Source organism: Penicillium daleae (genome assembly GCF_028827525.1).
Source record: "Penicillium daleae strain IBT 16125 chromosome Unknown utg000001l_segment0_segment0, whole genome shotgun sequence".
Classification (NCBI taxonomy): Eukaryota; Fungi; Ascomycota; class Eurotiomycetes; order Eurotiales; family Aspergillaceae; genus Penicillium; species Penicillium daleae.
In genome coordinates this window covers 221214-248725 of record NW_026623149.1, presented here as the reverse complement: position 1 = coordinate 248725, position 27512 = coordinate 221214, and the positions used below count along the sequence as shown (strand labels likewise).

The window sequence follows — 27512 nt, the reverse complement described above, 5'->3', positions numbered from 1 at the left end:
TTCTTATGAAATGCCTAGGTTGTCTGAATAATACTCTCAAACAATTAGTCCCACTAGGATCAGATTGTTTTACCGTGGTCAGAGAGACATATTCTTTGCAACTAGAGATCAAATACAAATATTTTTGGAACAATTTCTCCCTCTATGCGGTTGAGAATAACTACCGTTCATGAATTTTCTACTGATTGAGCTATCTCCACAACTGTAGTGACAGGATACATGGTTATTTCCAGGCAGTTTCATCTCTCAGAGCATAGTTCTTTTAAGGAGGGGTGTTTTCTAACGAATAACAGTCTTTTGAATGGCTCTTTCCAGACTAGTTGCCAAAGGCGTCCAGCTAATTTGTCCAAAGTACTCATTGAGCAGTTTCAAAGCTCTGGATGCCGGTACAACTTCGCCGATGGTTGGCTCTTCCTGTGAAGTTGTGGTTGGAATAGAGATGTTTCCGGGTTGCAGCTGTTTGAGAATCTCAATTACCTCTTGCCAACTGAACGGCCCTGCAGCAGCAAAGAGTCGCTCAGATTTCACACTTGAACAAAATAGCGCAATTGTATGTAGGCGCGCAGTATCCACTACATCCACAAACCATGCTGGATATTCCTATAAGCGAAGTCTTCTTGTTACTAGGATACATTTTACTCACGAAGAGGGAGGAACTTGAATGGCTGCGTATTGCCTTGAAGCAACCCAGTGACATATCCCATTGTTGAGCCCCCAATGTTTGGATGGAGCACCTTGCCCAACTATCAAGCCCCCTGAATCAGTTTTCATGATCACTTTTACTTTTGTCAGCACACTCACCGTGAACCACGGAAGGACGGTATTGAATTCAAAACCTGGTTGATTCTTCTCAACCCATTTCCACGCCTGAAACTCTCCTTGAGCTTTGCACTCTCGATAGGCAGACCGCTCCGCTGGTGGTTTCAATCGTTTGCTCACACTTTGATCCCAAGAATCTGTATAGAGGGGTTAGCGTTTCTCCCTGACATTTCACACGTCGCTAGTAAAAACATTTGATTAGGCGCTTCTTACCCACATCCAGTTTAAACCCGGGACCTTTAGGGTAGCCTGCAGCGACAATGGACGAGGTGAAGACAACTCGCTTCACCGACGTCTGCGCTGATGCAGCCTGGAGAAGATTTACACTGCCTTTCACTGTGTATGCCACTGCTTCATCCACATCCTTCACGACTGGAGCACTGGGCATAGCTTGAGCCTAGTTGTCGTAATTAACATTACATCTCTGAATCGAGAATGCATAACATACAACATGGATAATTCCCGAAACTCCTTGTACACATTCATCAAATGCGTTGCGCTGCTGGAAGTCCGGTACCAGGACGGACTCGAACCGACCTGAACCCCATTGATCTGCAAAATAATCATCCAGCCATGGAGTCGGAGTCCGCACAGTTCCTCTAACCGTGTAGCCAAGCTCTAGCAAAACATTGATAATATGTGAAGCGATAAAGCCGTTTGCTCCGGTGACGAGGACTTTCGACCTGGGGGGAATTGCATGTTGTTTCAAGCCAGTCATTTTTATCAACTACACAATAACTTGTTCCAAGGTCCTGGAGATGTAGTGCTTCAGTTGGTGTTTATCATACCTAGCTCACCTAGTCAAGTCTGATGGGTCCAGTCTGAAAATAAAAGTCACACCGTGACACTGCACTGATTCAAGAACACTACTCTTGGGGGAGACGACCAAAACAGGGGGACGCTCTTACAATCGCGCCGTACGCTGTGATTCACACCCAATATGATGCTTCCTTCCAACGAGTAGCGGTGAAGGTTATGACCGGTAGCAACTATTGAATCAATCGATCTACAAAGTACCTCGAATCAGAGGTACAGGAACGTACCTAGATGTGGCTGGGCTGAAAGCATAAGCAACTGTAAGTGAAATATCGATCTTGGCTTTTTTATTGCTTTTCAAAGGAACAGGATCTCGTACAGTCATTCTCCTCGACCGTTACACAACACACATACCTGTAACGTAATGCAGTACACCGCTACAGGACCCTTGCTGGCTCCACATCCGCCCATGCATGGTTAGCGTCGATCTGGTTTTTTCTGCAACGTCGATCTTACACTGTCTACGGTGCGCTCCGAGCCGTTCCGCAAGGAGTAAATGCATATCTCCGCGATAACAACCACGAGCGCGGCCCTATCTCTACCTCTGGTGTACACTAATTCAGAATAAGTCGCCCGGTCCACAATGAAAATCCAGGCACTTTGTGTTATGTATTTCATACTCAAGGAGGCTGGATCAGCTTCCTGGTTACCCGAAGCGTGGCTTTGTGAAACCTATGTCATTTTTCGCGCCGCCTTGCATGAACATCACGTAGCACATAATATCGCAGCTCCTATTCGAAGCCGCTTTGCACAATTTTCAGTCTCGTAAGTTGACAGTAACATGGAGGAGGGCATAGCGACGTGGACAAACATACTCCGATATTTCCTAAGCTTGTTATAAATATCATCTATCGCAGCATCATCCTTGCTCTGATAACAATCACTGCCATTCCTCAGAAATCCTTGTTGCACAAACAAGCGTGGGCTAAAATGCACTTCTCTTCTTTCCTCATTACCACCATGGCCTTGGCTGCCTCCAGCGTTTACGCCTTACCCCAAGGCACAGACGACGACACTATCTGCCTACGTTTGTGCCGAGACGCACCTTTCCAGTGCCAAGCAGGGTGGGAGTCAACCCAGATTGGTTCTGGTGACCAAGTATGTTACATCCCACTCTTCAGCGGCTGTCTCTCCGCTGTGCAAATTTGCTAACTCGTGGTAGGAGTGCTGGACCTGCTGCGATAAATAAATCGTCGTGTTGGAAAATCTCGGACTGCTCTGATGCCTGAGATCTCTGACTTTTGAGAAATCAATGGTCGGACACAATAGGCTGCTTGCGTGTTGGAAAGTCTCGTGCCTACCTGGTATTTCGAGATTGACGCCGAATTACATTAGTCTTCGAATTAGAATATCCATGATGTTCGAATCCCAATGAACGTTAATATTTGATACTTTTCTACCAAGTTAGACTTGAACGTAACTCGAATAACCTGTCACGATGCCGTAGGTTAGACCTCCAAAGCCCCCCACGGCCCAGCCAGTGAGGCAATAAATTCGAACGTTATACCAAAACTGGAGTGTAATGGTACAGTATTCAAGTTATTCAATCACTAGGTTAGAAGCACTGCAAATAGCTCAATCACCAGCCCCCTACAGATATCGTGAAAGATTACAGGGAGACATACAAGACATTGAATTCCTATCATGATAATTCGTACTCACTCAATTCATTTTGTACAAAACACCGGGATCGGAACTTCACTACAGCGGGATAAATCAGTAGACAGGTAGGAAATACACAAAGTATGTTGTCCCTTGCACGAACTCCATCGCTCAATGCATTGGGAAAGTCTTTGACTTGACGTTTATTCAATAGGAAGGAGCCGAGGACTGAGACGCAAAACAGAGAATTAACAAATATTGCTTAAGCAATTACCGATACAATAGTGGTATGTTAAAATGGTAGTAGTGTACCATTCTTAAAAGCAAAACAGCTATGTCCGTCAAAACTAACCCACTCCAATACGAACTCGTACGTACCCCTGACATTCGATAAGCCATTAGGTCATTGCAGTCAGTAGTATAGTACTGCGGATCAGCCAACGTATCCCATCAAGTTGCATGACTTTGTTATACTGCTTTCAATATAACTCCACTTTTCAGCACGGGTCCTGTGCTAGACCAACTCTACTAGTTATACCATGCGTGGCACAAATGTGCAGGTATAATAACGCGTGCTGATCTGAAGTGCGGGAATGTTGCACAAGTTATGACCCGCTATTCGACGAACCGCATGCAAGTGAATAATTTTTTTTTTTAGTTAGGCATATCCCTGAATGTTTTTACGATGCATCATAATTGGCTGAGAGTGATTATTGCACCACAGCACTTGCCTCCATGAGAATGAGCGCAGGTTAAATCCTCGAAATCAATGATTTCAAAGTTTTCACATTGCATATGCATAATTTGAATGCATTGAGGGAACTCACAGAAAAGTTAGTTGCAGTCATTGTCTAGGAATTAGCTCAGGGTGTGATCCAATTTAGTTAGTGTTGCCACGGACCAGGGTCGTTCTTCGTAGAACCTTTTCAATGACCTTCACGTAATCTTATTTCCTAACTTCTCTCGCCTCTCTGAACGACCTCTTGTCAACACTGTGGTAGTTCTCCAAAATGTCTTTTCATGTGCCGCCAGTTCTGGCTAAATTCGATATCGCCGGTCTCGTTGCCGTGGCCGTTCTATTAGCGCTGTTTTTCTTGTTGACCTCCGGTAACAAGTCCCAGTTACCCTTGGTAAACAACAAACGTCCCCTTGAATTCGGAATAGCCAAAGCTCGACAGCGCTATTTGAAAGATGCGCATAATCTCATCATGGGCGGTCTTGCAAAAGTATGTTAAATGTTCCTTGGGAATCTGACATTTCTTATAAGTTCTGTAGGCTGGAGCTTTTCGAGTCGTCACTGAAAACGGGATACGAACAATTCTTTCAGCCGACTATGCAGAGGATATCCGCAGTCATCGTTTGCTGACATTGAGCGGCGCTTTGGTTACAGAGCACCATGTCAATATTCCGGGTTTCGACGCGGTCAAAGTTACTGTGACCTCGGATATCATTCAAGATACCGTTCGCACTAAGCTCACTCAAAATCTGAGTAGGGTTATGATCCATTCTCATATAGTTACTTAGTGACTGATGCAAGCAGTCAATATCACGGAGCCCATGTCTATAGAAGCGAGTCTCGTACTGAAGGACCAATGGACGGACGAGCCCGGTTGGTTGTTTCGCTATCGGTTAGGTTTGGTGACTTACTGATCTCTCCATTCGGCAGCTTGGCATGACATTCACCTGCGACCCAAAGCTCTTGGTCTGATTGCCCAGCTGTCATCAAGGGTGTTTTTGGGTGAGAAGATTTGCCGCAACCCCGACTGGCTGCGTATTACGGTTAATTACACGATCGACTCCCTGATGGCTGCCGCCCAGCTTCGACTTTGGCCCGAGGCTCTGCGTCCCATCGCTGCGCGCTTTTTACCCAAATGCCAAAGGATTAGAGAAGAGCTCACAGAGGCTAAGGATATTATCTTTCCGGTGGTTGAGGACCGACAGAGGGCTCGAAAGGCAGCGATCGTGGAGGGAAAACCAGAAGAGACATACCACGATGCAATTCAGTGGCTAGAGGAAAATTGTCAAGATCAAACCTTTGATCAGGCTGCAATGCAACTCGCTCTGTCTACAGCGGCGATTCATACAACCACTGATCTACTCACTCAGACCATACTCGATCTTTGTGGTCGTGAAGAACTCGTTGATGAGCTTCGGAAGGAAATCGTCAGCGTCCTTGGAGATGGTGGCTGGAATAAGAGTACCATGTACAAGCTCAAGTTGATGGACAGCGTCATCAAAGAATCTCAACGTGTCAAACCCATGGCTATTGGTTAGTACTTTTCAACTTCCTTACATTCGCTGCACTAACCGTGTAACCAGCAAAAATGGCGCGCAAGGCAGAATGCAACGTCAAGCTATCCGACGGGGTCGTCATCCCAAAGGGGGACATCATACTGGTCTCGTGCAGCAAGATGTGGGATCCCACCATCTACCCAGACCCCGAAACATTTGACCCTTACCGGTTCCTGAAGCTTCGTGAGGGATCTATGGACAAAGAAAGCGTGGCTCAGTTCGTTTCGCCTTCCCCGCAGCACATGGGTTTTGGCTTTGGAAAACACGCTTGCCCTGGGCGATTCTTCGCAGCCGCCGAGTTGAAGGTTATTTTGTGTCATGTCATTATGAAATATGACTTTCGATTGGCCCAAGGTTGTACACCACGGATCTTGCGGTCCGGAATGAGGCTTTCGGCAGATCCTTCAGCGAGAATTGCTGTGCGAAGAAGGCAAGAAGAAATTACGTTGTGAAAGATGCTTGTTCTTCTACCTGTACTCTTCATGGATTGTTGCCTCTCAGAAGCAGGGGAGGGCCCATTTGAGATTCTCCTGATGGCATTTCTGGCGATTAACCACTCGATTGGATCAGTTAGCATTATAGAAAAGACATAGGATACATCGATGCTACTGTCGGCCCGCACTAGAAGGTGTTACCGGAATTCCGGCTCATAAATACCATCTTCATCCCCTGCTCATGTATGGAAAATGTTGCAATAAAGTCGCCCTTCTTATACCCGCTGATTCTGCGACCATAGTTTTATCCTCCAGGTTTGATTCTGCTTACTATTATCATTCCAAATGGAGGACATTCACTCGTCATGGGAATATTAAGTCTGAGAGAATCTCGGGCAAATTGTACTGCCACTGAATGAAGGATCCCCTCCCTGCTATTCATGATGTATAACAGCACAGGTAACACTTTCCAGCTTCCTTAAATCATTGGTATATTCCCGGATGTGGGGGATACTGGAGCCATTTGGAGCAAATTAAGAGGCACAGCATAACAGATGCCAAGTTAAATTTTACAGCAGCGAGCACAAAACAATTTCACGCTAGGTTCTCAATGGTTTGTAGATATTAAAGCCATGTAGGTTGATATGAGCTGCATCATACATTGCTCAGCCATGTTCAGTGTTACCCCTCACAGTCTATAGACCTTGTGCGCGCTTCCATTCTCGCTCAAGGTTGTCACCTATTGCGTTGTAGGCCTCCTCCTCAAGCTCACGATGAGATATCATTCCTTCACGCTTAGAAATTATTGACTTTGATTCCTCGCGAGACATTTCAACTGCAATTGATCTCAATCAGTATTTGAGCCAGGGCTGACAAGGTGGCGGGGGAAACTCACCGTGAATGTAAACGGCAGCACGCTTGCCGCTGAACATAGCATGAGGGACGTTGGTGGAACCATCGCTATTTGCGTCCCCGATAGCAAAGACACCAGTTTCGTTGGTTCGCATAGCACTGGTGACCTTGATCTTCCTGTTGTCCATCTCAAGACCCATCTGAGCTGGGAGGGTCGAGGTCTGATCGGTGGGGTAGTCAACCAGGAAAGCATTACGCTCGACCGGCTCACCCTCGGTGAAGTGAACGCGGAATTTGTCGTACTGCTTGTCTTCGTCCTGATCACGGTGAGTACCACCGTCTTGGAGACGTTCAAAAGATTCGATGATACGGTTATCGAAGGGGACACCCCAAGCCTCCAGCTGCTTATCCCAGTCTGGATACTTCTGTGAGGCACGAGCCTCTCCTTCAGGTGTCCGCGTCCCATTGGTGAAGGCAATGATATCGCTGTTCAAGGTGTGGACTTCCAAGACGGCACCAAGCACGCTGGCGATATCAGCGACAATGCCGAAAGGCTGATCGCGGTGCTCTATAGACGGTTAGAAATATTTTGCTGGTGTGATATTTACCGTCTTTGGTTGAAAACTCACCATAACCGTCGCACCATGGACACCAGAAAATTCCCTTTCCGAATGCTTCACGTAGACCGGGCGTTGAGGGAAGAAGGTCACGCAAACCAGTACCAAGCACAATTTTGCGCGCTGTATAGCTCTCTCCGGTAGCATCGGTGACATTGAAGGCGGAAAAATCGCCATCTAAAGGAACGATAGATTCCACTGTCTCATTCTTGAAGTGAGCGGTATCGTATTTCGAAATCTGCTCTCGAGCTAGACCTCGGAAAGTCGCAGGTGGGGTGCCTATGATTATATCATGTTAGTCGATCTACCGGTGAGTACATCACTTCCATAAACCAGAAGACGACTTACCGTCGTTTCCGATGACATCGTGCATTTCTCGGGTCGGGGCATTCCGATACTGCTGGTTGTCAAACAACAGAGCGTTGCGTCTGACACGAGAAACACCGCTGAGGGCGCTGAGACCCGCGGGGCCTCCACCGACGATAATGACATCGTAGTCAGTCTGTGGCAACGATACCGCTCCGGATAACGCCAGCAATGAAAGGAAGACTGTCTTGACTGACATTGTGACTGATTAGTTTAACTCGTGCAAACTCCAGATTGCCAGGAGTAGACGTGTCGAGGCTCTTTATAGATTACCAACATGTAACAAGGCGATCGACATGGGATCTATTGTCAAAATTTCCTATACCAACATGCTTCTGGCTCCATGGGTCTGAGGACGGTGGGATCATTGTTGTGGGTCCCTTGCATGTCTAGTGAATTGAATATTGACTCTGCAAGGTCAAGACTGCTCATGCAGACATTGGTGTAACGAAGAAATCGCAGATCACTATATCGTTTTGGCTAGGAATCACCATTTGCTGCAGTTGTCATTGGCAAGATTTCGCCTGGAATGGAGAAAATATGTCTGCTCCTTTCAAGGTAAATTGTTTACCATTACATATGTACCTTTGTACTCATGCAACAGGTACATGATGAGCTTCGAGACGTGTTAGTAATACAGAGTGATATAGCTGCAAGAACACCTATCCTCGTAGACGCTCTGCGGTTTTCCCAAAAAGCATGCAAAAAATTGCCTTTCTGTGCATGATTTTCAGAGTTCTTTGTTTTGGGCCACCCTCTGGGTGTGGGGACCTTGCCAAGGCGAAAAGTGCCACGAAGCCAGCCACCACCAATGGACTGGGCTTCTAGGTCGGCTCTCAAGTCACAGAACGACTCCATCTACCAGCGCATTTTCCACCCATCCAAACAAGTTTTTATCAACTGCTTTATTCCCCAAACCCCAATCACATCGCGCGGATCAGCACCAATCAGTGCAGCTCAAATAAGGAGTCAAGCGGATTTGCTAAATCCCAAGCCGCATCAGATTCGACCCTATCAAGATCCATAATACAGATCATCATTTAAGGGTATTCCTAGCTGAGGAGGCTTCCGAGTCTATATTGTGCATCGTTTTTCAGTGACATAACAGGGTTGATAAAACAGCTTCGATGATCATTCACGACTGCCTTAGGAGAAAAGGGGGGGGGGGGGGGGGGGGGGGGGGTACACATAGCGTCTACCATTTCTTCCTGTATATATAGAAATTTTGCGTTTCGATGTTTATTTTCTTCATATGGCCATTATTCCTACCGCAGCCGTATCTAATTAACGAGGACCAGATCAGAGTGTGAGGCGGTAACAGGGAATAAATGTCTAGGCGTCAGGTCAGCAAGGGCAGCCTGGGCTCGGGCGTTTAAGGCATTATGATCAAGGGCCTAGCCTTAGGTAGTGAAAAGCAGTAAGAACCCGTGAAAGACAATAAGCATGAAAATATATATTGTGAAACCACAAAATAGAAGGCCATGATTTGCATCTTGTGACCTCAGCATAATACCTAATGAAAAGCCCACAGGAAGTTTGTATCCATGCCCTGCCTCCCATGAGCCGTCGTGACATTGTCCAATGGGTACCTTACGTGGGCTGTGCCGAGGTCTACTAATTCCATCTTCTGGCTTATCTGCGTAAGTTCGGCGTCCTACCCGATATTCTCCTGTACTGGTATCGTGATACCCGAATGCCTTGTGGAGAATTTCCACTTGCCAATCACATGCAACTCTACGCAATAGAATCCCGAGGTTGACGAGAAGACTGGATGTTGAGTTGCGTCGACATTTAAGGAAACCTAAGCTCATTTCGACTCTCTCTTATCACGGTTTTCACCAGTTACTTAAGGTAAAGTCCTCTGTTTTTTCTCGAAGTTGTCCTATTGGGGCCATAGGGTTTCTTTCAGAAACTAACTAGCAATACTCTAAACTATCTGGTCTAGTTTGGGGTTCAAGTAAAAGCCTGTATTTTTTCATATATCTCGAAGAAGCTCCACCAAAGATGTCACGGGATAGTCTGCCTTCAATCATATTTTTCGATGTCTTAGGGACAATCGTGGAATGGAGATATTGCATCGCGAACGAATTGAATGCCGCAGCACAAAGAGCTCTTCAAGATGAAGTTCGATGTTTGACTGCCGATGTGCGACAACGCGTGTCTGATATGCCCTCCTCGAGATGGCAGGATATTGCTGAGGAGTGGCATCGCACCTATATGGACTTCGGAGACACTTACGATTCATCTAAGCCCTTTGTCTCGGTTGATGAATATAACCGTATATCTTTGGAAAATATTCTTAGTAAACGGCTCCTGCGAGATTTATTTAACGACGCCGACCTCATACATTTGACACTCACGTGGCATCGACTTGACGCATACTCTGACAGTGTGCCAGGCCTTTCGTTGCTGAACACAAAATTTTCGACTTCTACCTTGTCAAATGGCAATGTAAAACTACTGGAAGACCTACAAAAGCATAATTCTTTGCCGTTCGAGCACATTACCAGTGCAGAGCATTTCAGTGCTTACAAGCCGTCGCCAGAGGTCTACCATGGTGCTGCTCGCAGATTAGGATTCACCGTTTCGCAATGTTGTCTCGTCGCAGCCCATCTTGAGGACCTGCAAGCCGCGAAGAAATGCGGCTTTCAGACAATCTACCTTGAGAGAGACCTTGAAGAAGCATGGGATAGTGGAGATGTCTCACGGGCCAGAGAAGAGGGGTTTGTCGATTTTTGGGTGGAAGTTGGAAGCTCTGGTCTGATTGAAGTTGCTCGATATTTTGGACTATGAATGAGATGAACAGCGCGAACCCATACGCTTACTCAATCACACATCTTCCAAATATTATACTAGTGAAGTATGAGGTGACGGGCGTCATGAGTGGCACATCCACACATTGTAACCGCTATTTCAGCTATTCTAGCAACCATTGTTAAAAGAGAATACGGCAGGCATGCTAGAATCTTGAAAGATAAGAGACGAACAGCCAAGTTTATGATTCCCGATTCTCACGAGTTTTCAGTTTCTCGCCAACGCTTAAAGCGCTCTTCACAAGTTTGTTTTCCTCTGCAAGGGCCGTTTGCATCAGTTGAAGAGCAGTTATCAACGCTGCGATGAAGGCTGCCATCCACACTGCTAAGAATTGTGAGATTTGCCAAATAATCGAAAGTGATTCGTGTATGTCCTCGACGCATTCTTCCTCATTCTGTTTCTTTGGCGCGTGTTGGTCTGGAGAACACTTGGGGCGCTCTACCTCTACAAGCTCAGGTTCTGCTACCTCCTTATGAATATGCTGTGCTTCACCTTCTCCTACCAGTGTTGAGCTAGACTGACTCGACTCAGAGAGTCCGAAATCCGAGTGCCCCGTAGATATTGATATATTCGAGCCGGTTTTTGTGGCCGACAAGAAATTTGGTGGACATCGGCCATTATGTTTCCCAACAAGTGCTAGGAAGTCGTCGGGGAGAAATATAATATTATTTCGCGGGTCTAATTTCTCCAGGTTATCCGAGGGAACAACTTCATCTATCATATTCAGGTCAGTCATCGCATCTTCTAGTTGTAGGACATGAAGGGCCCACCAGTCATGGGGTGTAGATTGGCTTCAGTCATCGACTTGTCAAGACCGCTCACCAACTTGGCAAAGTCGACATCAATAGCCTTTCTCATAGAAGTGTGAATCGTTGCCCTCGCACATGTTTTCCGGTTTCGCGGTGGGCAGACAAGTATTTGCTTCACTCTGTCATGCCAGCGTTGTAATCTAGCCTCGATCTTCACATCCAGGTAGAATGGCTCCGACTGGTGCGTAAATGCAACAGCAGAATGCACAATGTTTTGCTGTACAGCTTGTTTCTCAAGTTCATTTTCTTGTAAGTGCCAGACGACTCGCCGATAGCGACTGTTTCGGGAATCGTTACCGAGAGGAGAAGAATCCGGCGCAAATCGCGAGCCTTCGAAGTGCCAGCGTGACGCGTAGCTAACGACAGAAGATCTGGCGAACCTCATTCCTTGCAATGTGGCTGCACCAATCCCCACTGTAGGGTTGGCCTCCAAAGTAGTCGATACCAGGCGTTCCCTTTTCTCGCCGGTCAATGTTTGGGGGCCGAAGAATTCGGTCACTTCGAGATTGGAACTTTCCTCAGCATGCCCAAGACGTGCATTCTCGATGTTTGTAGTCTCATGAAAATCCATTGTAATAGTTGCTTGTGAGAGCTTGCATTTTGCCGGCTGGTGGAACGTTAGATCCAAGTACATAACACCAGCATCCTTCCCATGAAGGCGGCCCCAGCGCGTTTTGGACATCAAGAAACAGCAGTCGACACGCATTTTCTGCATTTTGAGTTCACAAAGACTCGCACTGGACTGTGTCTCACAGAAATCAACATATTTGCCCTTGAATCGTGTCGCGGGCGAGGCGCGTTCGTGAACCATCACAGTGTATGTCAACAAGTTTAAAGGGGCGGGGGCAGGGGGATGCTGGACAAGCCGTGTCACTGGAGCCTTATAGAGGCTCTTTAATATTCGGATTAGACTTAATCGTCTGCCAAATCCCTCATAAGTCTAGCGCGAGTTCGTAATGTGTTCCAATCATGTTGCTCGCTACAGAATGCCTCCGTTGTCGCCCATCCATGCACCCGGGTATGTCAGTCCAATAATGAATCGCTATTATTGCCGCATTTCACTGCACAGCCCGACATAGCCTGGATGGTCGACAAGTAATACTAGAGTGTCGCCCCTCGATCTCGCGTACCTGCTGAGTGACACATTTTCCCTCGCCAACAATGGTTATCACGATTTCGATAGATCCAGGAAACCCGGGCAATACTTCAGTCCGTCAGACAAAATCATCAAAATCACCACCCTCATCGAAGCGACCACGGCCGCCCAAGTCCCTATCCGGGTCAGCTCAAGCAATAAACAACAGTGAGGAAGCTTCTTCCAACAGTAATGGATCTTCCAAGAGTGATGCATCTTCCTCTGAAGACGAATGGCAACACTCTATATATCCGGATTCGTTAGCACCCAGCGATTCTAGATCAAGAGCGAGAAAGCCTAAGTCGGGAGGATTCGTCTCAAAATCTCGCCCTAGTATAGACAAAAGTAGCAAAAATGCCGCCGTTCAGACGGTTAATATTCAACCCCTGAGTGATGCGGACCTCTCAGGCCATCAAGAGAAGGATTTCACCATGCATTTTGATTTGGATATTGGTCTTGACGTGAATGCCGACATCGAGGAGCTCTCGCGACTGAATCAATTGGGACACTTCAATGAAGCAATATTGTTGTTCCATGAACGACTAGCCTCCCATGTCGACTTCTTCCCCGTGACGGCGGAATATGTTGATTTGTTGTTGGAGCAGGGCAGTTTCAGAGATGCGGAGGCGTTTATCACTGCACGCCTGAATGATATGGTGGCGACATTTTCCCAGGTGGAGTTGCGGCTCCTGAGACTTCTCAAGTCCTTCGCAGAGATTTACACCAAGGGGGCTCTGATACCAGCTTTACAAATGACAAAGCAAGTTCTGGATGATCTACAGAAAGAGACGGATGAGGATCCATCGTCTTTCAAATCATCAATAGGGCAGCATGTAAGTCTCCAGAATCTCCTTTAGGGCTAAACTGACAATTGTCACAGATCCATTTAGTTGAGACATGCCTGCGTATAATAAGACATGCGGCCGTCAATTCGAGCTTTTTGCAGAGTAGCGCATATTGGTCTCTGTTGCAATGGGGGTTCTCCTCCGGCAAATTCAAGTTCAACAGCCCTTCATATTTCGCGGGCCCGGCAACTGTAAATTCAGTGGAATCCCCACCCGCTATATCCGGTGGCATAACAGGTAATCCTTTTCTTCATACGGCTCCTAAAAGGCCATTCCTTCGCTTGGGAAGTTGGTATTCATTTTTAGTGAGGGAAGGGTACATGTGGGAATCAAACCGTCTACTGCAGATCCTCTTGCCACTTATGGGAGACCCTGAAGGCCGTTTTCTATCGGACAGCACCTTTGAGGACTTCTTCAACTTGGCCAATATAGCAGATGCAAAAAGATTCTTCTCACAGGATGAACTATCTTTCCGAGATGAAGACCAGCAGATTTTGACGGAACTTGCGGACGCAACCCTCATTGCTGGATTTTTGAATGCTTACACTGATAATGAATCTGTGACGGCGACCCGGCGCCATTTTTTCGAGAAAGCCCGTTCTATCGCTGCTGTAATCGCTTCAGAACATCAAAAGTTGCTAAAGAGCAGACCATACTCTAATTGGTTATATCTGGCGGAGACTGAACCTATTGGGCTGCACGAGATGCTGGGCAGCCCAAACAGTCCAGTGATTCCCCCTCTCGTTTGGTGCCGGGATTTTATGGGTGGCATTCAATTATCTCTACCTAGCGGTGTTAACCCTGCAAGTCGTATCCATCGCCCAGTGTCTGCTGCTGCTGCTGCTGCCACTTGTTCACAAGAGAGCAGTTTGGAGATCCTCATGACAGTCGCAAAACAACAAGGAGACTACAAATGGCAGCTATTTCTCCTCCAGGTGCTCCTAAACAACTGCTCTCACTCTGACGGGAGGCTTGCCCTCATACGAGATATGACAAATCTACGGCGAGGAGTCATGGGTGATTCTGGCGGTTATCTTCAGTCTTTAATTGCCGAGTGGCTTGTCCTCTCACAGTCTGATCTGGAGGCTGCCAGTGCCACGCCCATGAATCTCTACTCGCGTTTTGTCGAGTTCAATGACTCGTTTCCTTCTCACTTCGACTTCAGACCAGAAGAGAGACAGCGCTTAGGGGTGGTCTTATTCGACGTCCCCGTCTTTGATTGGTTAAAACACCAGGCCATGGAGCAACTGCTACGAGGGATGAACCGTCATGCCGAGGCCGATGTCTCGAGAATTAGAATACCGCAAATTGAGCGGCATTTACCATATCATGCAACTGTTCGTCTCGGCATAGCGATCATCCGTTGCGTAGGTTGTGCAGACTGTAGTGGAGACATGTATCCATATTATCCGCACAACTTACCAATGTATGGAGGTGGTCCATATATACCATATCCTCACCATACATATCCAACGACTTACCCCGTGCATCCGACTATTGCTAATCAGGAAGTTCCTTATTGGCCAATTTCTCATCAGCATGCTGCTCACAGGGCGAGCAGATATACAACTCAACAACCTGCTCCTTCTAAATCTGCTTCTTCTCGGAGCGTTTCTCCTCTGCGTGATTCTCCTCCGCGTGTCTCTCAACCTTCCTCTCCGCGATCAGGTTTGCGTACACTTGGGCCAGTGAGGCACCGTGATCCGACTGTAGAAGAGGATACAGCCTGGCATGTGGAAGATTTGATTCGAGATTCGCGAACCCCTGGCCCGCGAGTAAAGGAAAGGTCCTCCAAATCCCAAGAAGGCCCCAAGGGGGTGACGATACGGGTTGACTCGACAGTGGAAAAGGGCCTTGATGGAAAGAAGACAAGTGGCGACAATCAAGAAGAAGATCAACGAGACAGCGATGGGGGCTATGGTGATGATGATGAACAATGATCATTTCGCATTCGTCTTCGAAGCGGTCCTACGCTCCATTGGACATCTCATCATTTCCATGCCTTTACTTGAAGTCTTGTTTGTTTTCATTTGATCCAGGCTAGTAGTCAGTTAATGGAATTTTGGCAAGATGGAAGCATATGGGGGAATGGCCACATACAATATTTGAGATGAATATAAGCTGGCGAGCACATGCCTTTGACACATAGGGACCAACTTGTCTAAGAGTCTCAATTGGTTTTTTTTGGGGTCATTCAAAAAATCAGGAGATGATTAGGTGATATCAAACTAATCAAGGACTGGAGTCGGCGTTGTAACGAGACAATCACCATGAGTTTTTGAGATCACACCGCCAAAGCGACTTTCCGTTCCTACGGACTCCTCGGCGAACCTTTTCAACATCCTCTAATCCAATTACATTCCCGACAGCCAAGCCGTGCTATTGAATGAGCTATTCTTTAGAGAATAGTAGATAACAAGTTTCTCGATCGAAAAGATTAGACTTTCTTTCTATGATTAATCACTGTATCGGCTGTCCATTGGCAACCTGAGTCGTGATATTATAATCACCAAAGCAAGCCTCCTGATACATAGCATCCTTGTCCAAACCAGGCACTTTTTTCAAGAATTCCTCCATCCGGCAGAACCCATTCACAGCATCATCGCACAGCCCCTTCGCGGACACGGGGGCATTATTAAGTACGAATCGAATATGATCGGTCGTGCCTGATTGGGACGATAGATCGGGATTCTTGTATATTTGCTCCTGGAGCTGGTCGAACGAGACATCCTTGGGACAAGTCCAGACTTCGGTGAACAAGCGTGCGCCGAAGGGACTGACCTCTTTGGCTTTGAAGTGGTGGGAAGGTGAATGCTGGACAGTGGTCGGGAGGCCGTGGGGACCGGCCTTGAAGTAGTCCAGCCCCAGCGCGGCTAGCACGGCGATGATAACGTTGTCGTGCGACATGTCCATGTAAATTGGTTGGCCGAGAGGGAAATCTCTGGTATTGTCGTCGTAAGTATAGTTGATGCTGCTATCGCTGCTCATGATGAGGCGGGATTGTAGGCGAGCGGCCAGTTCCTGGACATAACCGATGCCCTGAGCACGACCGCTGGGCGCGCCGTAGCCGAAGTTGGCATAGAAACTCAAGTCAATGGCGTATTCGAAGTCTTTCCATTCCTGCTCCGTGAAGAGGGTGCAGAAGGATGAATGGCCTAGTGTTGCGTATTCGTAGGGACACATGCTGAACATGGCGTAGACATCCATGGATGTCAGGTTGAAGTCGTCTGGGAGGAACTTGGAGAAGCGATCGTGCGCGGCGTTTGTTAGTGATGGAAGGAATTCTGCAAGGGCATAGTCTCTGGAAAAGAAAATCAGTAAATGTCCGTCATATATGATGAGGGATGTGAGCCACACACCCGACATCAGACCCATTGGTGCATGCCGACGTAGATGAGAGAGTGTTGTTGAAGTTTCGCTCCTCCGGAATAATCGTTAAGTCATATTCTGCATATGAGCTGTTGGCACCAGTATTTCCAAAGAATCCACCTGGAGAAAAGAGTTAGATCAAAAGAATTCCTTACCAGCCACGACGTAGGGCAAATACTCACTCAACCACCAGCGAGCGCTTTCCAAAATGCGTGGATAGGAAGTGGTCCGGAATGTAGGCTTCGGCCGGGCCGTCCCATTGGGATAAACATTCATCGAGGAGTCATAGACAGCCTTGCCTGGACCAGCATGATATAGTAGACGGCCATACATGCTCCAGAATAGCGCACCCGCGGTTGCTTCGGTAGCCGCACCGGTAGCAAGAAGTAGATTCTCACCCAGCAAGTACTCCCAATCATTCAGGAATGCCAGGGGTCCCGAGCCAACTTTGCCATCTGATCTTTTAGAGTAGTTGGCTACCTTTTGAGCAAAAGTCTCCATGCCTCCACCATCTGTCGGCCAGGAGCTGGGATATCTCTGGGCGTGGCGATGAAGGACATGGACTTGGGACAGTTCGCATCCCATGGGGTATCCCTTTGGAGCGTCAAAGCCTGGTGCATCCGAGTAGGGACTCAAGTTTCCCCAGCTCGTTGTCATGTCGAATCCGGATGCGTAGGATGTGCCCGTTGGTGCAGCTGGAGATGTCGAAGAGGAGCTTGACACTGCCATGGCAGCTGCATGGCTACTGGCCAAGGCCAGCAGAGCCATTGTTGTAGATTGATGAACCGTCATGGTGACTGATTGAGGCGAATCAGTTCTGACCCAGAGCAATTGCGCGAGATGGACCGCTGTCAGATGTGAGATGCAAGGCAATCGAGGGAAAGAACCGATCCCATATATACCGTTAACAATGGCTGCAAGAAGATGATCGACTGAGATCATTCCCAGTCGGGAAGGCTGGAGCCTCCAGTCTCCTCTTTCTCCGCATTATCACCACGCATCACCGTGCACAACGCAGGTCCACCCTGGCCCTGCGAAGCGATAAGAGGAAATTGAGCACACGACCCATGATGATCGGCCCACTGGGGATCATTTCTTGACTGGGCGAGTATGCAGATATTACCTAGAGGGGTGAAAGTACATCCAATGAGTGGTGACCGTGGTTCTGGTGGTTATCAAGGCCAAGAGTCTTGGGTGGTATCGGGTCGAGTGTGGGGAAGAGGCTTGTTTGTGCCACGGCGGAGTTTCCGGCGACTACTTTAATGAAGATATGGTCCGTTTCTTCTTGTTCTCATAATGAAGGCATCTCAAACACGATAGTAACTGACCTCATCTGGAGATCATACTCCAGAGAGGTCATGAAGGTGGGAGCTGTTCCTGAGGTGTACGGTCGGGGCTGAAACTGCAGACGATCCAAAGAAGAGATCAGGTAACCGGGGCTATCGGAGTGGAATTGATCTCCGGACTCCGATCGGACATGGTCAACAGATAGATAAATGGATTCTTGACTGCCTGGATATCTTGATTGTCTATCATCGGGCTGGAGATCGGGTCAGATAGGCGGATTGAGCCTGATCAGGATGGCATCTTCCGTTCAGCGGTCGGTGGTATACCCCATAGTGATACGGTTCAACATCGGTTTTGAGTTTACGGTGCGATCGTCAGGAGGAAATACGAACCCCAGATTCTGAGGAAAGAGTAGTATGTTGTCTGTTGCATAGTCGTAGCTCGCCCTCTTGACCAGTGTTCGGGCAGCCAACTGGCGAGGGCCTGTGCTGCTTTGGGTATTTTGAGGCTGCGCCCACCCAAACCAGGAAACGGTCGTGTCGATCAGAAAGGTGCTCCAAATTCTCCACGAGAGAATCTGGACGAGGGATCAATGAGATCACAAACTAAGCTCGAGATGGTCAAGATAGCCGATGACCTCTGCCATACCTTTCCGTGGGCAGGAGCCGTACATAACTGCCTTCAACTTTCGATCTCAAGGAGCCATCCACCCATTTATACAGTATTCTCATATTGAGGCTGCGCTATGACGGGGTTGGAGTAAACACTCGGCGCGGTCAATCATCAATAGTGCGATGTGCGATGCGAGGAGGTGGCTTCTCTTCCTGGCATTATTTGGCGTTTTGGCGATGAGCCCCCGACCGTTGGCACAGCCCTTTTTCACTGTCTTCTCTGGACTCCTTTCCAGATGATGCATCACATCACTCACAGGGCCACGGGTTGGCAGTCTTCCCCCGACGAGTGATAATATCATGACCAGGGTCCACCCCCCATAGTCCTGCGGAAAATACCCGCCGAGGTTGCTGTGCCTGCGTGCCTGAGTCTGCCTTGCTGGCTGGTCCTGCAATCATCACAACAGGAACCAGCCTCAAACAAAAACACAGCAGGTAAAACCCCCGAATCCACTGAGGGCGGCTCCAGGTCATCCAGGGTCCAGCCAGCTTCAGCTCCCTCTTTTGCCCTGTCCCTCTGCGAGTGAGTTATCCAATGGGATTCTGCAAGGACCGAAAGGACCCGGCCCGAAACAACGCTCGCTTACCATCCACCGATTTGGATGTAGGGCGGACGCCATCACGACGTGGTCGCTCGACTCGCTCGTATCAGCCTCCACAATGGTTCCAGCCATTGGAGACGAGAGTTTGGGGTGGCGCCGCGCGCCGAACCGGACTGGTGTATGATCCGTGATCGCTTCATTTAGGGCTGATGGATCGTCGATGGCGGGATTGGGTGAGTTTGTCTCGTCCTCCTGATGGAGCACCCCATTCAGCTTTGGAGCTGGTTGGTTTTTGTTTTGGAGACGAAATTGGAGAGCTTGGATGGGAATTGCAGGGAGGCTTGGATCTTTAGCGTGTGGTGATTCGTTGGGAGAGCTCTTTGTGGAGGGCGAAAGCTTGAGAGCCGCACGTGAAGCGCAGAATAAGAAGCGCAAGGGATCCAGGACTGGTCAAGATGCAGTGTTCGACCTCCCGTTGGGATTTTCTTTTTCTGGTTTCTCATACCCTTTTCTTTCTTCCCCTTTTTTCCCCTCAGGGCTGCTTCTCCTGAACTCGGTGTTGACTCTCTCTGCAAGTTACAGCTCAAGCGGCAGTCATGCTGGCTCTCCATATCGCCCTTTATGTCCTGCTGGGCACTTGCCTGGCCTTTGCCATTGTCGAGTTAGGCCTCTCGGCCTATGTCGCGTCCATCTGGAGTGGTGATCGCGAGACCTACACATGGAATCCCTATGAGGGCTACGTCTACACGACGGTCCATGTGAGCGCCCCGGGCATCCTGATCTTCATTGTCTTCAGTGCCTGCTGGACCATCCTGGTCTCTGCAGCGGCCCTCGTCCTCCCTTGGTTCTATACTCGCAAGGGCGCGGTGACCGGCAAGCTGAACACCATCCTTGGTGTTTCTTTCATCGTCGTCTACTTTATCACCTCCGTCTTCTGGCTGGCCTGCTTTGCAGATATCGAGGCCCAGCTCGGCGGTGGTACCAGCTATAGCGACTACCTGAACGCTGTTATTGCCTTTGCTGTTCTCCTCTGGTAAGATTCCCCAGTCTAACATCCACTACTACCTCGTTCCTCATACTAACCCAGCACCACCAACTCCTAGGCTCATCTTCCTCGCCCTCTTCATCCTAGCCATCCTTGCCGTATGCGGCGTTCTATTCTCAGACTGGGCAGGCTACCAGTCCATGAAGAAGGGGGTAGCAGACCCAGAGCAGGCCCAAACCGCCACGGTCGCTCCCCCTGCCCATGATGTGCCCACGGGTACGGCCCCAGCCCCCATTGCTGCTTCGGAGCTGTCGAGTCGTGATGCTGAGGCTTTGCATGACCAGCCACCTACCAGCCAAACATATAGTCCGTCCTCGCCCTCTGGTCTTGCCAGTGCCGAGTTGAGCGGTGATAGCGCCGTCTACCATGACAAGCACGCCGGTTATTCGTGATTGATCACCTTCGAGAAACGATGATCGACGATCGACGACGATAAAATAATTCCGTGGCAGCCTTTGCCGTCTTCAAAACGCTGGCCGACGTGGTAGATTAATCCATGGATAGGTGATTGTAGTTGGGTGGAGAGATACCCCCGTTTGGTTTATGAACCTGGATATCCAAATAATACGCTGTTGATATTGTCTTTCTAACTTTGCTTAATGCCCATAGCAGTCGTTATTCTCAGCTTTACGCTCGTAAAATGTAAGGGCCGATCTCTGCAATCGATTATATGGACTCTTGTAAGCTCAGGTATATAATAAAAAGGCAATCTATGACTCGAACTGCACGAGGACCTTATCCCATCCCAGCGTGAGGGTCAATACGTCGCTGTAAAGAATGGGGGACGGGCAATCAAAACAAACAGGCACTGTGTACAGCCAAAACGGAGCAGATGGGCTAGGAAGCAAAGACTAAGACATGAAGGAATCAGGAATCTAACTAAGCAGAAGCCTTCTCCTCCGGGTGCGCCGTCTCTGGGGAATCGTGGCTGTGCTTGGACTTCTTCTTTTTCTTCTCATCCTTGCCCTTCTTTTGCATCGCCTCCGCCATCAGCTGCTCAAAGGCCATGTAATCGCCCTCCTCTTCGGGGTCACGCTCGGCCTGGGATGAATGATCAGTGCTGTAAATCAAAAGACAGAACTCATGGGCCAACATACCTTAGCATAGATGTTACCAGCGAGCACCAGAGCATGAGCACGCTCCACGCGCTTCTCCAAGCGAATCCGCTTGTCGCCCAAGACCTGATCACAAACCTCGCGCAAAACGCTCTGAATCTCGAACTTGCTGCCACGCCAGGCCGCGGCAAGAATCTTGCCAGTCACCTTCTTCTCGTACTCGGCCTTCTTCTCATCCGTCCAGTCCTCACCGCCACGCTCCTCGAGCTTGGCCATCTCTTCCATGGTCATCTGTGCATCGATGGCAGTGGAAATGGTAGTCCAGGTCTCCTTGGCCAGAGTACCCTTGTCCTTGAGCCGGGAGAAGAAGCCAGAAATACCGAGGAACTTCTGCGACTTGAGGAACGAAGTACCCTTTTGGATATACGTAGCACCCACAGCATGCAAGATCTCCAGACCAAAAGACTCCATCTTCAAGTTCTCAACCTCGAGGCGGATCTTTTCCTCAAAGGCATGTGTCACATCCTTGCCCTTGTCGGTCTCCGTCCACACGCTAAGACGGTCGATCAGCTTGTTGGCCAAGGTGTTGACACGCTCCTCGCGAGCCTTCCTCCGCTCCTCCTCGAATGCGGCGAGACGCTCCTGCTGCTCCTTGGACAGACCCTTCTTCTTCTCCTTCTTGCGAAGTTCCTTTTCCTCCTGCGACAGACCAGCAGCCTCCATGCGTGCTTCCTCCTCCGACTTATCCATTAGAGCCTGCTGTCCCAGGTAGCGTCGGGGAGTGCTCGTTCCCGAGCTCTGGGCAGTCGCCTCGCCGTAGGCCGGAGGCGGAGGGTGTGCCGCCTCATGGCCTGCAGCCTCGGTGGCAGCCTCGGTGGCAGCCTCAGCAGCCTTGGCGGATGCCGCAGAAGACTCTCCACCGGCGGCTTTGACCTGTTCGTCGTGGATGTTCAGCTTCTGTTCAGCCGACTCGGCCAGCTCCGCTTCCTCCATCTCTTGCATCGTGATATCCATCGTCGCGGTCAGGTCTTTCATGAGGGAGATCTCTCCGATGAGATCGACAAAAGCTTCGCCACCAAATATCATACTGAAGAATTCCGAGGGATCCTCTGCAAGGCTTCAGTTAGCTACGACAAGGGTTGACATTCAATGTCAGCGCGGAGGCGGGACGAACCGAAACCACCGCCAGGCACAGCATCCTCCTTGCCAAATTTGTCATATCGTTTGCGGAGATCTTCGTTGCTCAGGACTTGATATGCCTCGCCGATCTAGGGCCAGCGCGCGTGTTAGTATCTCCATGGGAATTGATTTGGTGCGGGAGCCTGCGCATACCGCCTGGAAACGTTCATGGGCGGTCTCGTCGCCGGGATTTTTGTCTGATCGAGATCAGTTAGTCAGTCAATCTCGTATCACTACCCAATAAGGCCATACCAGGGTGGGTGACAATAGCGAGCTTGCGGTAGGCCTTCTTGATCTCTAGCTCGGTAGCCGTCGGTGGGACGCCCAAGGCGTCATAGTAGCTGGTGTCAGCGACCATCGTGGATGCGGCAGGGCAAGGACGCGCTGCGCAAGAGGTTGATTCGAAAATAGAAGCTGCTCGAACAGTACGTCTGCAAAAGAAACAGTACTGGGTGGGTGAGTGGAAGAACCAGGAGACTTGTTACTTTTTTTTCGAGACTCCGAGAAGCTGCTCTGCCCGCGCCCCGCCAAATTCGCGCATGACGCCTCGAGAGCGCACGGGGCCGAGATCACGTGGTCCGCAATCTTTTCTTCTCTCGTCAGCTTCGACTTGTGCCCCTTTTCCCACCTTCTCTTCTTTTCTGACCACGTCTCTTTTTCTTGTGATTCTCCCTTTTCTTCTCCAGACTCAAACATTTGGGTCGATTTTCTCTTCTTTCCCCGTTTAACAGGACCCTTTGGTGTCTTTTTTAACCCACAATGGGTCTTATTGGCAATGTCATCTATTTCGCTTTCCACCCGATCCAATTGAGGTCGATCATTCAATGGTTTGTGTCCCACGGGATTCTGCTCCAATTGGAGCTCTTTTCTCGAGTAATGCTAATCAGACCTCTCACATAGGAAAGTCTGGCACAACCCGCCCCATGAGCGTAATGAGAAGGACGATACCGAGACACAGAAGGCCTGCTTCAAGTTCTTGGACCTGACGAGCCGCAGCTTCAGCACCGTCATCAAGGAGCTGCACCCTGAGCTCCTGCTTCCTGTCACAGTTTTCTACCTTGTTCTCCGTGGTCTGGATACCATTGAGGACGACACTTCCATTCCCCTCGAGACCAAGGAGCCCCTCCTCCGCAATTTCAAGGACTTCCTGGAGCAGGATGGCTGGAACTTCACTGGGAACCGTCCGGAGGAGAAGGATCGGGAGCTGCTGGTTCAGTTCCAAAGCATCATTGCCGAGTATAAGAACATGAAGCCTGCCTACAAGGCCATCGTCAAGGATATCACCGACAAGATGGGCAATGGCATGGCGGACTACTGTGTAAAGGCAGCCACCGAGGATGCTAGCGTGAAGACTGTTGAAGAGTATGACCTGTACTGCTACTATGTGGCTGGTCTGGTTGGTGACGGTTTGACTCGCCTCTTTGTTGAGGCCGGGTTCGGTAACCCCGCTCTGCTGAAGCGCCCAGAGCTCCACAAGTCGATGGGTCTCTTCCTGCAGAAGACCAACATCATCCGAGATATCCGCGAAGACTACGATGACGAGCGCCGATTCTGGCCCAAGGAGATCTGGTCTAAGCACGTCGACAACTTCGAGGATCTCTTCAAGCCGGAGTACAAGGAGGCTGCGCTGAACTGCAACTCCGAGATGATTCTCAATGCTTTGGAACATGCTGAGGAGTGTCTCTTCTACCTGGCTGGTCTTCGGGAGCAGAGTGTGTTCAACTTCTGCGCCATTCCCCAGGCTATGGCTATTGCTACGCTTGAGCTATGCTTCCGCAACTACGCCATGTTCCAGCGGAACGTAAAGATCACCAAGGGCGATGCCTGTGAGCTCATGGTTCAGTCTACTCAGAACCTGAACGTCCTGTGCGATACATTCCGCCGCCTGACCCGCGCCATCCACAAGAAGAACACCCCCAAGGACCCCAACTTCCTTAAGATCAGCATTGTCTGCGGCAAGGTAAGGCTTTTCCTCTTCTGACGCAATCTTCCATGTTCCATCATGCTGACATTTTCCCTCAGATCGAGAAGTTCATTGAGACTATCTTCCCGACACAGAAGGCTGAGGATGCTCAGCGTCGTGTCAAGGGCGAACTCAGCAGGGATGAGCTCGAGAAGCGCAAGGCTGAGGCTGAGAACAAGTCCGACGTCTACTTCTTGTTGGCTATCATGGGTGTGATCATCTTCCTTGTGGCTGGTGTTATGGTAAGCTCATCAAATCTCGGTTTAATCCCCTCAGCTCCCCGGCTAATTAAGTCTTAGTTGGTTGCTGCTTGGGCCTTGGGTGCTCGCTTCGACCTGGCCTGGCAAGAGATCCGGTCGGGCAATTTCAGACCTCCTGCGATTACCCACAAGGAGCTTTGATTCGATTGTATATTTTATTTTCCCTTCTTCGACGGCGTTACGACCTTTTATTGCCTAATCTTCGATTCCCCCTCCGCCGGTGGCTTCTTGTTACATTATTTTTCTCGTCCCATCAGTGCCACGATGTGTATTGATAATAATTTACCACTTTCCTTCAACCACCAGGTAATTTCAGCGCCCCAATAATCCTTCCTCCACTCAGCACGGATGTCAAATTGCGATCCCGCCTTTCCATGGCTGCGATTGTGCCGAAGAAGTGCTTATATCGACCGGGATTCTTTCTCTTTGACCAGTGAAGTACTAGATTTGTGTCCGATGACTTGACTGTCGCGGTGGCATACGTCCATTGAAGATCTGGAACATTCTGACTCGTAAGACTAACATAGTTGAATGCCATGCTATCTTTTTTTCCTACTTTCCCCGTGCCTTTCCATTGTTTCTTTGCCTTTAGCACGGATGTCAAATTGCGATCCAGCCCTCTCATGGCTGTGGTTGTGCCGAAGAAGTGCTTATATTGACCGAGACATGTTCTCTTGTAACCAGTGAGTACTAGATTTGTGTCGATGACTTAACTGTCACGGTGGCATACATCCATTGAAGATCTGGGACATTCTTTCGTAGACCCTAACTTTTAGCTTGAATATGATATGTTTGCCAATATCCCGTGCTTGTTTTGTAAATCAGCTAGCACGGATGTCAAATTGCAATCTGGCCCTCTCCATGGCTTTGGTTGTGCCGAAGAAGTGCTTATATCGATCGAGGCTTTAGCCTTTCTAACCAGTGAGTACTAGATTTGTGTCTGATGACTTAGTTGTCGCGATGGCATACATCCATTGAAGATCTGGAACATTATTATCTCATCTCAAATATTACATATATCGTTGCAGTGGCTGTATTATGTCTTGATCCCATCGCTCAGTTGGCCGTTATGTTCCAGTGATTTGGCCCTTCTAGTGTCATCGTAATGCCAATTGTAGGCAGATTTGCAGCAAACCTTCGGATTGACCTGCAGTCCGTTCAATATATGCATCATGACAAATTCCAACCTACTAGTTATTTCTGGTGTTATGGATAGATTGCTGAGGGCCGGTTGGATTCCAGGAATATCATTCGGGTTCACCGGTACAGGCGTGGACTGAGGCAGGTCTGTGGTACACTACTGGCTTTGGTTGAAGATGGATATATATCGTGTCGCAGGTGGCTTCTGGAATTCGATCTGAAGTAAGCCCGGACCGATGCCCGGTGTCGTCTATCCTCTGGAGGCCGCTACATTTAATCTACCCAGCAACCAAAGATGGAATATGCAAATCTATCGACCCTGCCTCCGGCCAGCTCTATGAGAATACATTTTTGTTCGACTAGGGCCCTGGCCATTCCCCGTTCGTTTACCTTGTGTAGATCCACTTCGGCTGGGTCCGCTCCCCAGGCTCATCGCCACCGTTTGGCCGTCACGGGCGCTAATTGTGCTGATTATTCAGTATTAGAAATCTCTGCCTTTTCGTTCACCAACTCCATTCTTTAGATCCAAATTCTCCCCACTCTTTTGTTTTAAAGCTGCTCATTCTCTCCTTGGCGTATCACCTGGCTTACTCGGTAGTTCGCTGCATGCAACTGCCGTTCTATGCGCTCTCTGCAAGGAATCATTACCCCTCCACTCATTCGGGCCTCTCTCTCTTCACGTTTGTCGTCTGTCTCCTCGCGACCTTCCTTCTCGATGGGCAAGGATAACAAGGCCACTGGCTCGGAGAATGCAGACGGGGCTCTGCCCCCGCTCTCTGCAAGCGATTTTCGAACATATAACCGTCTGGCCGACCGAATGGATGGTTTCGTAAGCATCAGATACCGCCCCACTAGGCAAGGGGCTGATTATACTGACAGTTGTCTAGCACAATCACTTTCGCATGACATGGAATCAACTCTGCGATGCTTGCGATTCTTCTGCGAAGCGGCCGGGTGGACTTTCGGCACGTCAAATGATCATGATGGGCCTCCAGTTTTGCTCTCAGCTGGATTTCCATCACTCAATCGAGGAACAGCACATCTTCCCCGTTCTTGCGAAGAAAATGCCCGAGTTCCGGAAGGAGCTTGAACTTTTGAAGCAGCACAAACAGATTCACGCTGGGTTGGAAAAGTTAGAGTCCTATCTCGAGAAATGCCGTTCTGGGGAGGAGGATATGCGTCGCGAAGAGGTTAAGCGCCTGATGGAAGCCTTTGGGGCAGTCTTGTGGAAGCATTTGGATGAGGAAGTCCAAACGCTTAAAGCTGACAACATGCGCAAGTATTGGTCACTGGATGAGGTGCGAAGACTCCCAATGTAGGGTCCTCGTTTTGCTTGTCGATCTATAGAATACCCCATGGCATTGTTAATAATTTTCGATTTACTGTTCCTACACATTGCACTTGAACCTGAATCAGTGCTAATACACCTGGCAGATCTGTCTGATCCGTATTGATGCTGATATTGGACTGTGCACTTAATAAAATAGACTGTTGAACACGGAAAGCGGGATCAAACAAGCCCACGGTGGCGATATCAAGGGTGGAACAATTGAGATATGGATGATGATCAATGCAACTTGCAGGTGCAACTCGCCCGTTG

At 49.0% G+C, this 27512-nt stretch overlaps 12 protein-coding genes across 12 annotated transcripts; 7 read left to right on the top strand and 5 right to left on the bottom strand.

Annotated features, from left to right (window-relative positions):
* Nucleotides 1–279: 279 nt before the first annotated feature.
* N7458_000079 (3-beta hydroxysteroid dehydrogenase/isomerase) lies at nucleotides 280–1537 on the bottom strand (the record flags this gene model as incomplete). The annotated part of the gene is made up of 5 exons (XM_056903473.1): nucleotides 280–590; nucleotides 644–743; nucleotides 802–956; nucleotides 1033–1216; nucleotides 1268–1537. The coding sequence occupies 5 exons, from the start codon at nucleotides 1535–1537 to the stop codon at nucleotides 280–282; spliced, it is 1020 nt and encodes a 339-aa protein (XP_056771240.1).
* Nucleotides 1538–4247: 2710 nt separating this feature from the next.
* Nucleotides 4248–5981, top strand: N7458_000078 (cytochrome P450; the record flags this gene model as incomplete). The annotated part of the gene is made up of 5 exons (XM_056903472.1): nucleotides 4248–4463; nucleotides 4513–4726; nucleotides 4778–4846; nucleotides 4904–5506; nucleotides 5557–5981. The coding sequence occupies 5 exons, from the start codon at nucleotides 4248–4250 to the stop codon at nucleotides 5979–5981; spliced, it is 1527 nt and encodes a 508-aa protein (XP_056771239.1).
* A 677-nt stretch (nucleotides 5982–6658) lies between these two features.
* Nucleotides 6659–7997, bottom strand: N7458_000077 (NAD(P)/FAD-dependent oxidoreductase; the record flags this gene model as incomplete). Its single annotated transcript, XM_056903471.1, has 4 exons — nucleotides 6659–6798; nucleotides 6859–7383; nucleotides 7445–7711; nucleotides 7781–7997. The coding sequence occupies 4 exons, from the start codon at nucleotides 7995–7997 to the stop codon at nucleotides 6659–6661; spliced, it is 1149 nt and encodes a 382-aa protein (XP_056771238.1).
* A 1805-nt stretch (nucleotides 7998–9802) lies between these two features.
* N7458_000076 (uncharacterized protein) lies at nucleotides 9803–10591 on the top strand (the record flags this gene model as incomplete). Its single annotated transcript, XM_056903470.1, has 1 exon — nucleotides 9803–10591. One exon carries the CDS (start codon nucleotides 9803–9805, stop codon nucleotides 10589–10591), a length of 789 nt encoding a protein of 262 aa, XP_056771237.1.
* Nucleotides 10592–11356: 765 nt separating this feature from the next.
* N7458_000075 (uncharacterized protein) lies at nucleotides 11357–12136 on the bottom strand (the record flags this gene model as incomplete). The annotated part of the gene is made up of 1 exon (XM_056903469.1): nucleotides 11357–12136. One exon carries the CDS (start codon nucleotides 12134–12136, stop codon nucleotides 11357–11359), a length of 780 nt encoding a protein of 259 aa, XP_056771236.1.
* Nucleotides 12137–12582: 446 nt separating this feature from the next.
* On the top strand, nucleotides 12583–13413 carry N7458_000074 (uncharacterized protein; the record flags this gene model as incomplete). Its single annotated transcript, XM_056903468.1, has 1 exon — nucleotides 12583–13413. The coding sequence occupies one exon, from the start codon at nucleotides 12583–12585 to the stop codon at nucleotides 13411–13413; it is 831 nt and encodes a 276-aa protein (XP_056771235.1).
* Nucleotides 13414–13721: 308 nt separating this feature from the next.
* Nucleotides 13722–15341, top strand: N7458_000073 (uncharacterized protein; the record flags this gene model as incomplete). The annotated part of the gene is made up of 1 exon (XM_056903467.1): nucleotides 13722–15341. The coding sequence occupies one exon, from the start codon at nucleotides 13722–13724 to the stop codon at nucleotides 15339–15341; it is 1620 nt and encodes a 539-aa protein (XP_056771234.1).
* Nucleotides 15342–15861: 520 nt separating this feature from the next.
* Nucleotides 15862–17562, bottom strand: N7458_000072 (histidine phosphatase family protein; the record flags this gene model as incomplete). Its single annotated transcript, XM_056903466.1, has 3 exons — nucleotides 15862–16702; nucleotides 16761–16890; nucleotides 16953–17562. 3 exons carry the CDS (start codon nucleotides 17560–17562, stop codon nucleotides 15862–15864), a joined length of 1581 nt encoding a protein of 526 aa, XP_056771233.1.
* Nucleotides 17563–19866: 2304 nt separating this feature from the next.
* N7458_000071 (MARVEL domain-containing protein) lies at nucleotides 19867–20707 on the top strand (the record flags this gene model as incomplete). Its single annotated transcript, XM_056903465.1, has 2 exons — nucleotides 19867–20303; nucleotides 20374–20707. The coding sequence occupies 2 exons, from the start codon at nucleotides 19867–19869 to the stop codon at nucleotides 20705–20707; spliced, it is 771 nt and encodes a 256-aa protein (XP_056771232.1).
* Nucleotides 20708–21194: 487 nt separating this feature from the next.
* N7458_000070 (DnaJ domain protein) lies at nucleotides 21195–22907 on the bottom strand (the record flags this gene model as incomplete). The annotated part of the gene is made up of 5 exons (XM_056903464.1): nucleotides 21195–21356; nucleotides 21413–22479; nucleotides 22545–22638; nucleotides 22703–22746; nucleotides 22802–22907. 5 exons carry the CDS (start codon nucleotides 22905–22907, stop codon nucleotides 21195–21197), a joined length of 1473 nt encoding a protein of 490 aa, XP_056771231.1.
* Nucleotides 22908–23308: 401 nt separating this feature from the next.
* Nucleotides 23309–24913, top strand: erg9 (bifunctional farnesyl-diphosphate farnesyltransferase/squalene synthase; the record flags this gene model as incomplete). Its single annotated transcript, XM_056903463.1, has 4 exons — nucleotides 23309–23376; nucleotides 23450–24509; nucleotides 24572–24754; nucleotides 24812–24913. 4 exons carry the CDS (start codon nucleotides 23309–23311, stop codon nucleotides 24911–24913), a joined length of 1413 nt encoding a protein of 470 aa, XP_056771230.1.
* Nucleotides 24914–26627: 1714 nt separating this feature from the next.
* On the top strand, nucleotides 26628–27231 carry N7458_000068 (hemerythrin domain-containing protein; the record flags this gene model as incomplete). Its single annotated transcript, XM_056903462.1, has 2 exons — nucleotides 26628–26741; nucleotides 26800–27231. 2 exons carry the CDS (start codon nucleotides 26628–26630, stop codon nucleotides 27229–27231), a joined length of 546 nt encoding a protein of 181 aa, XP_056771229.1.
* Between the last annotated feature and the right edge of the window lie 281 nt (nucleotides 27232–27512).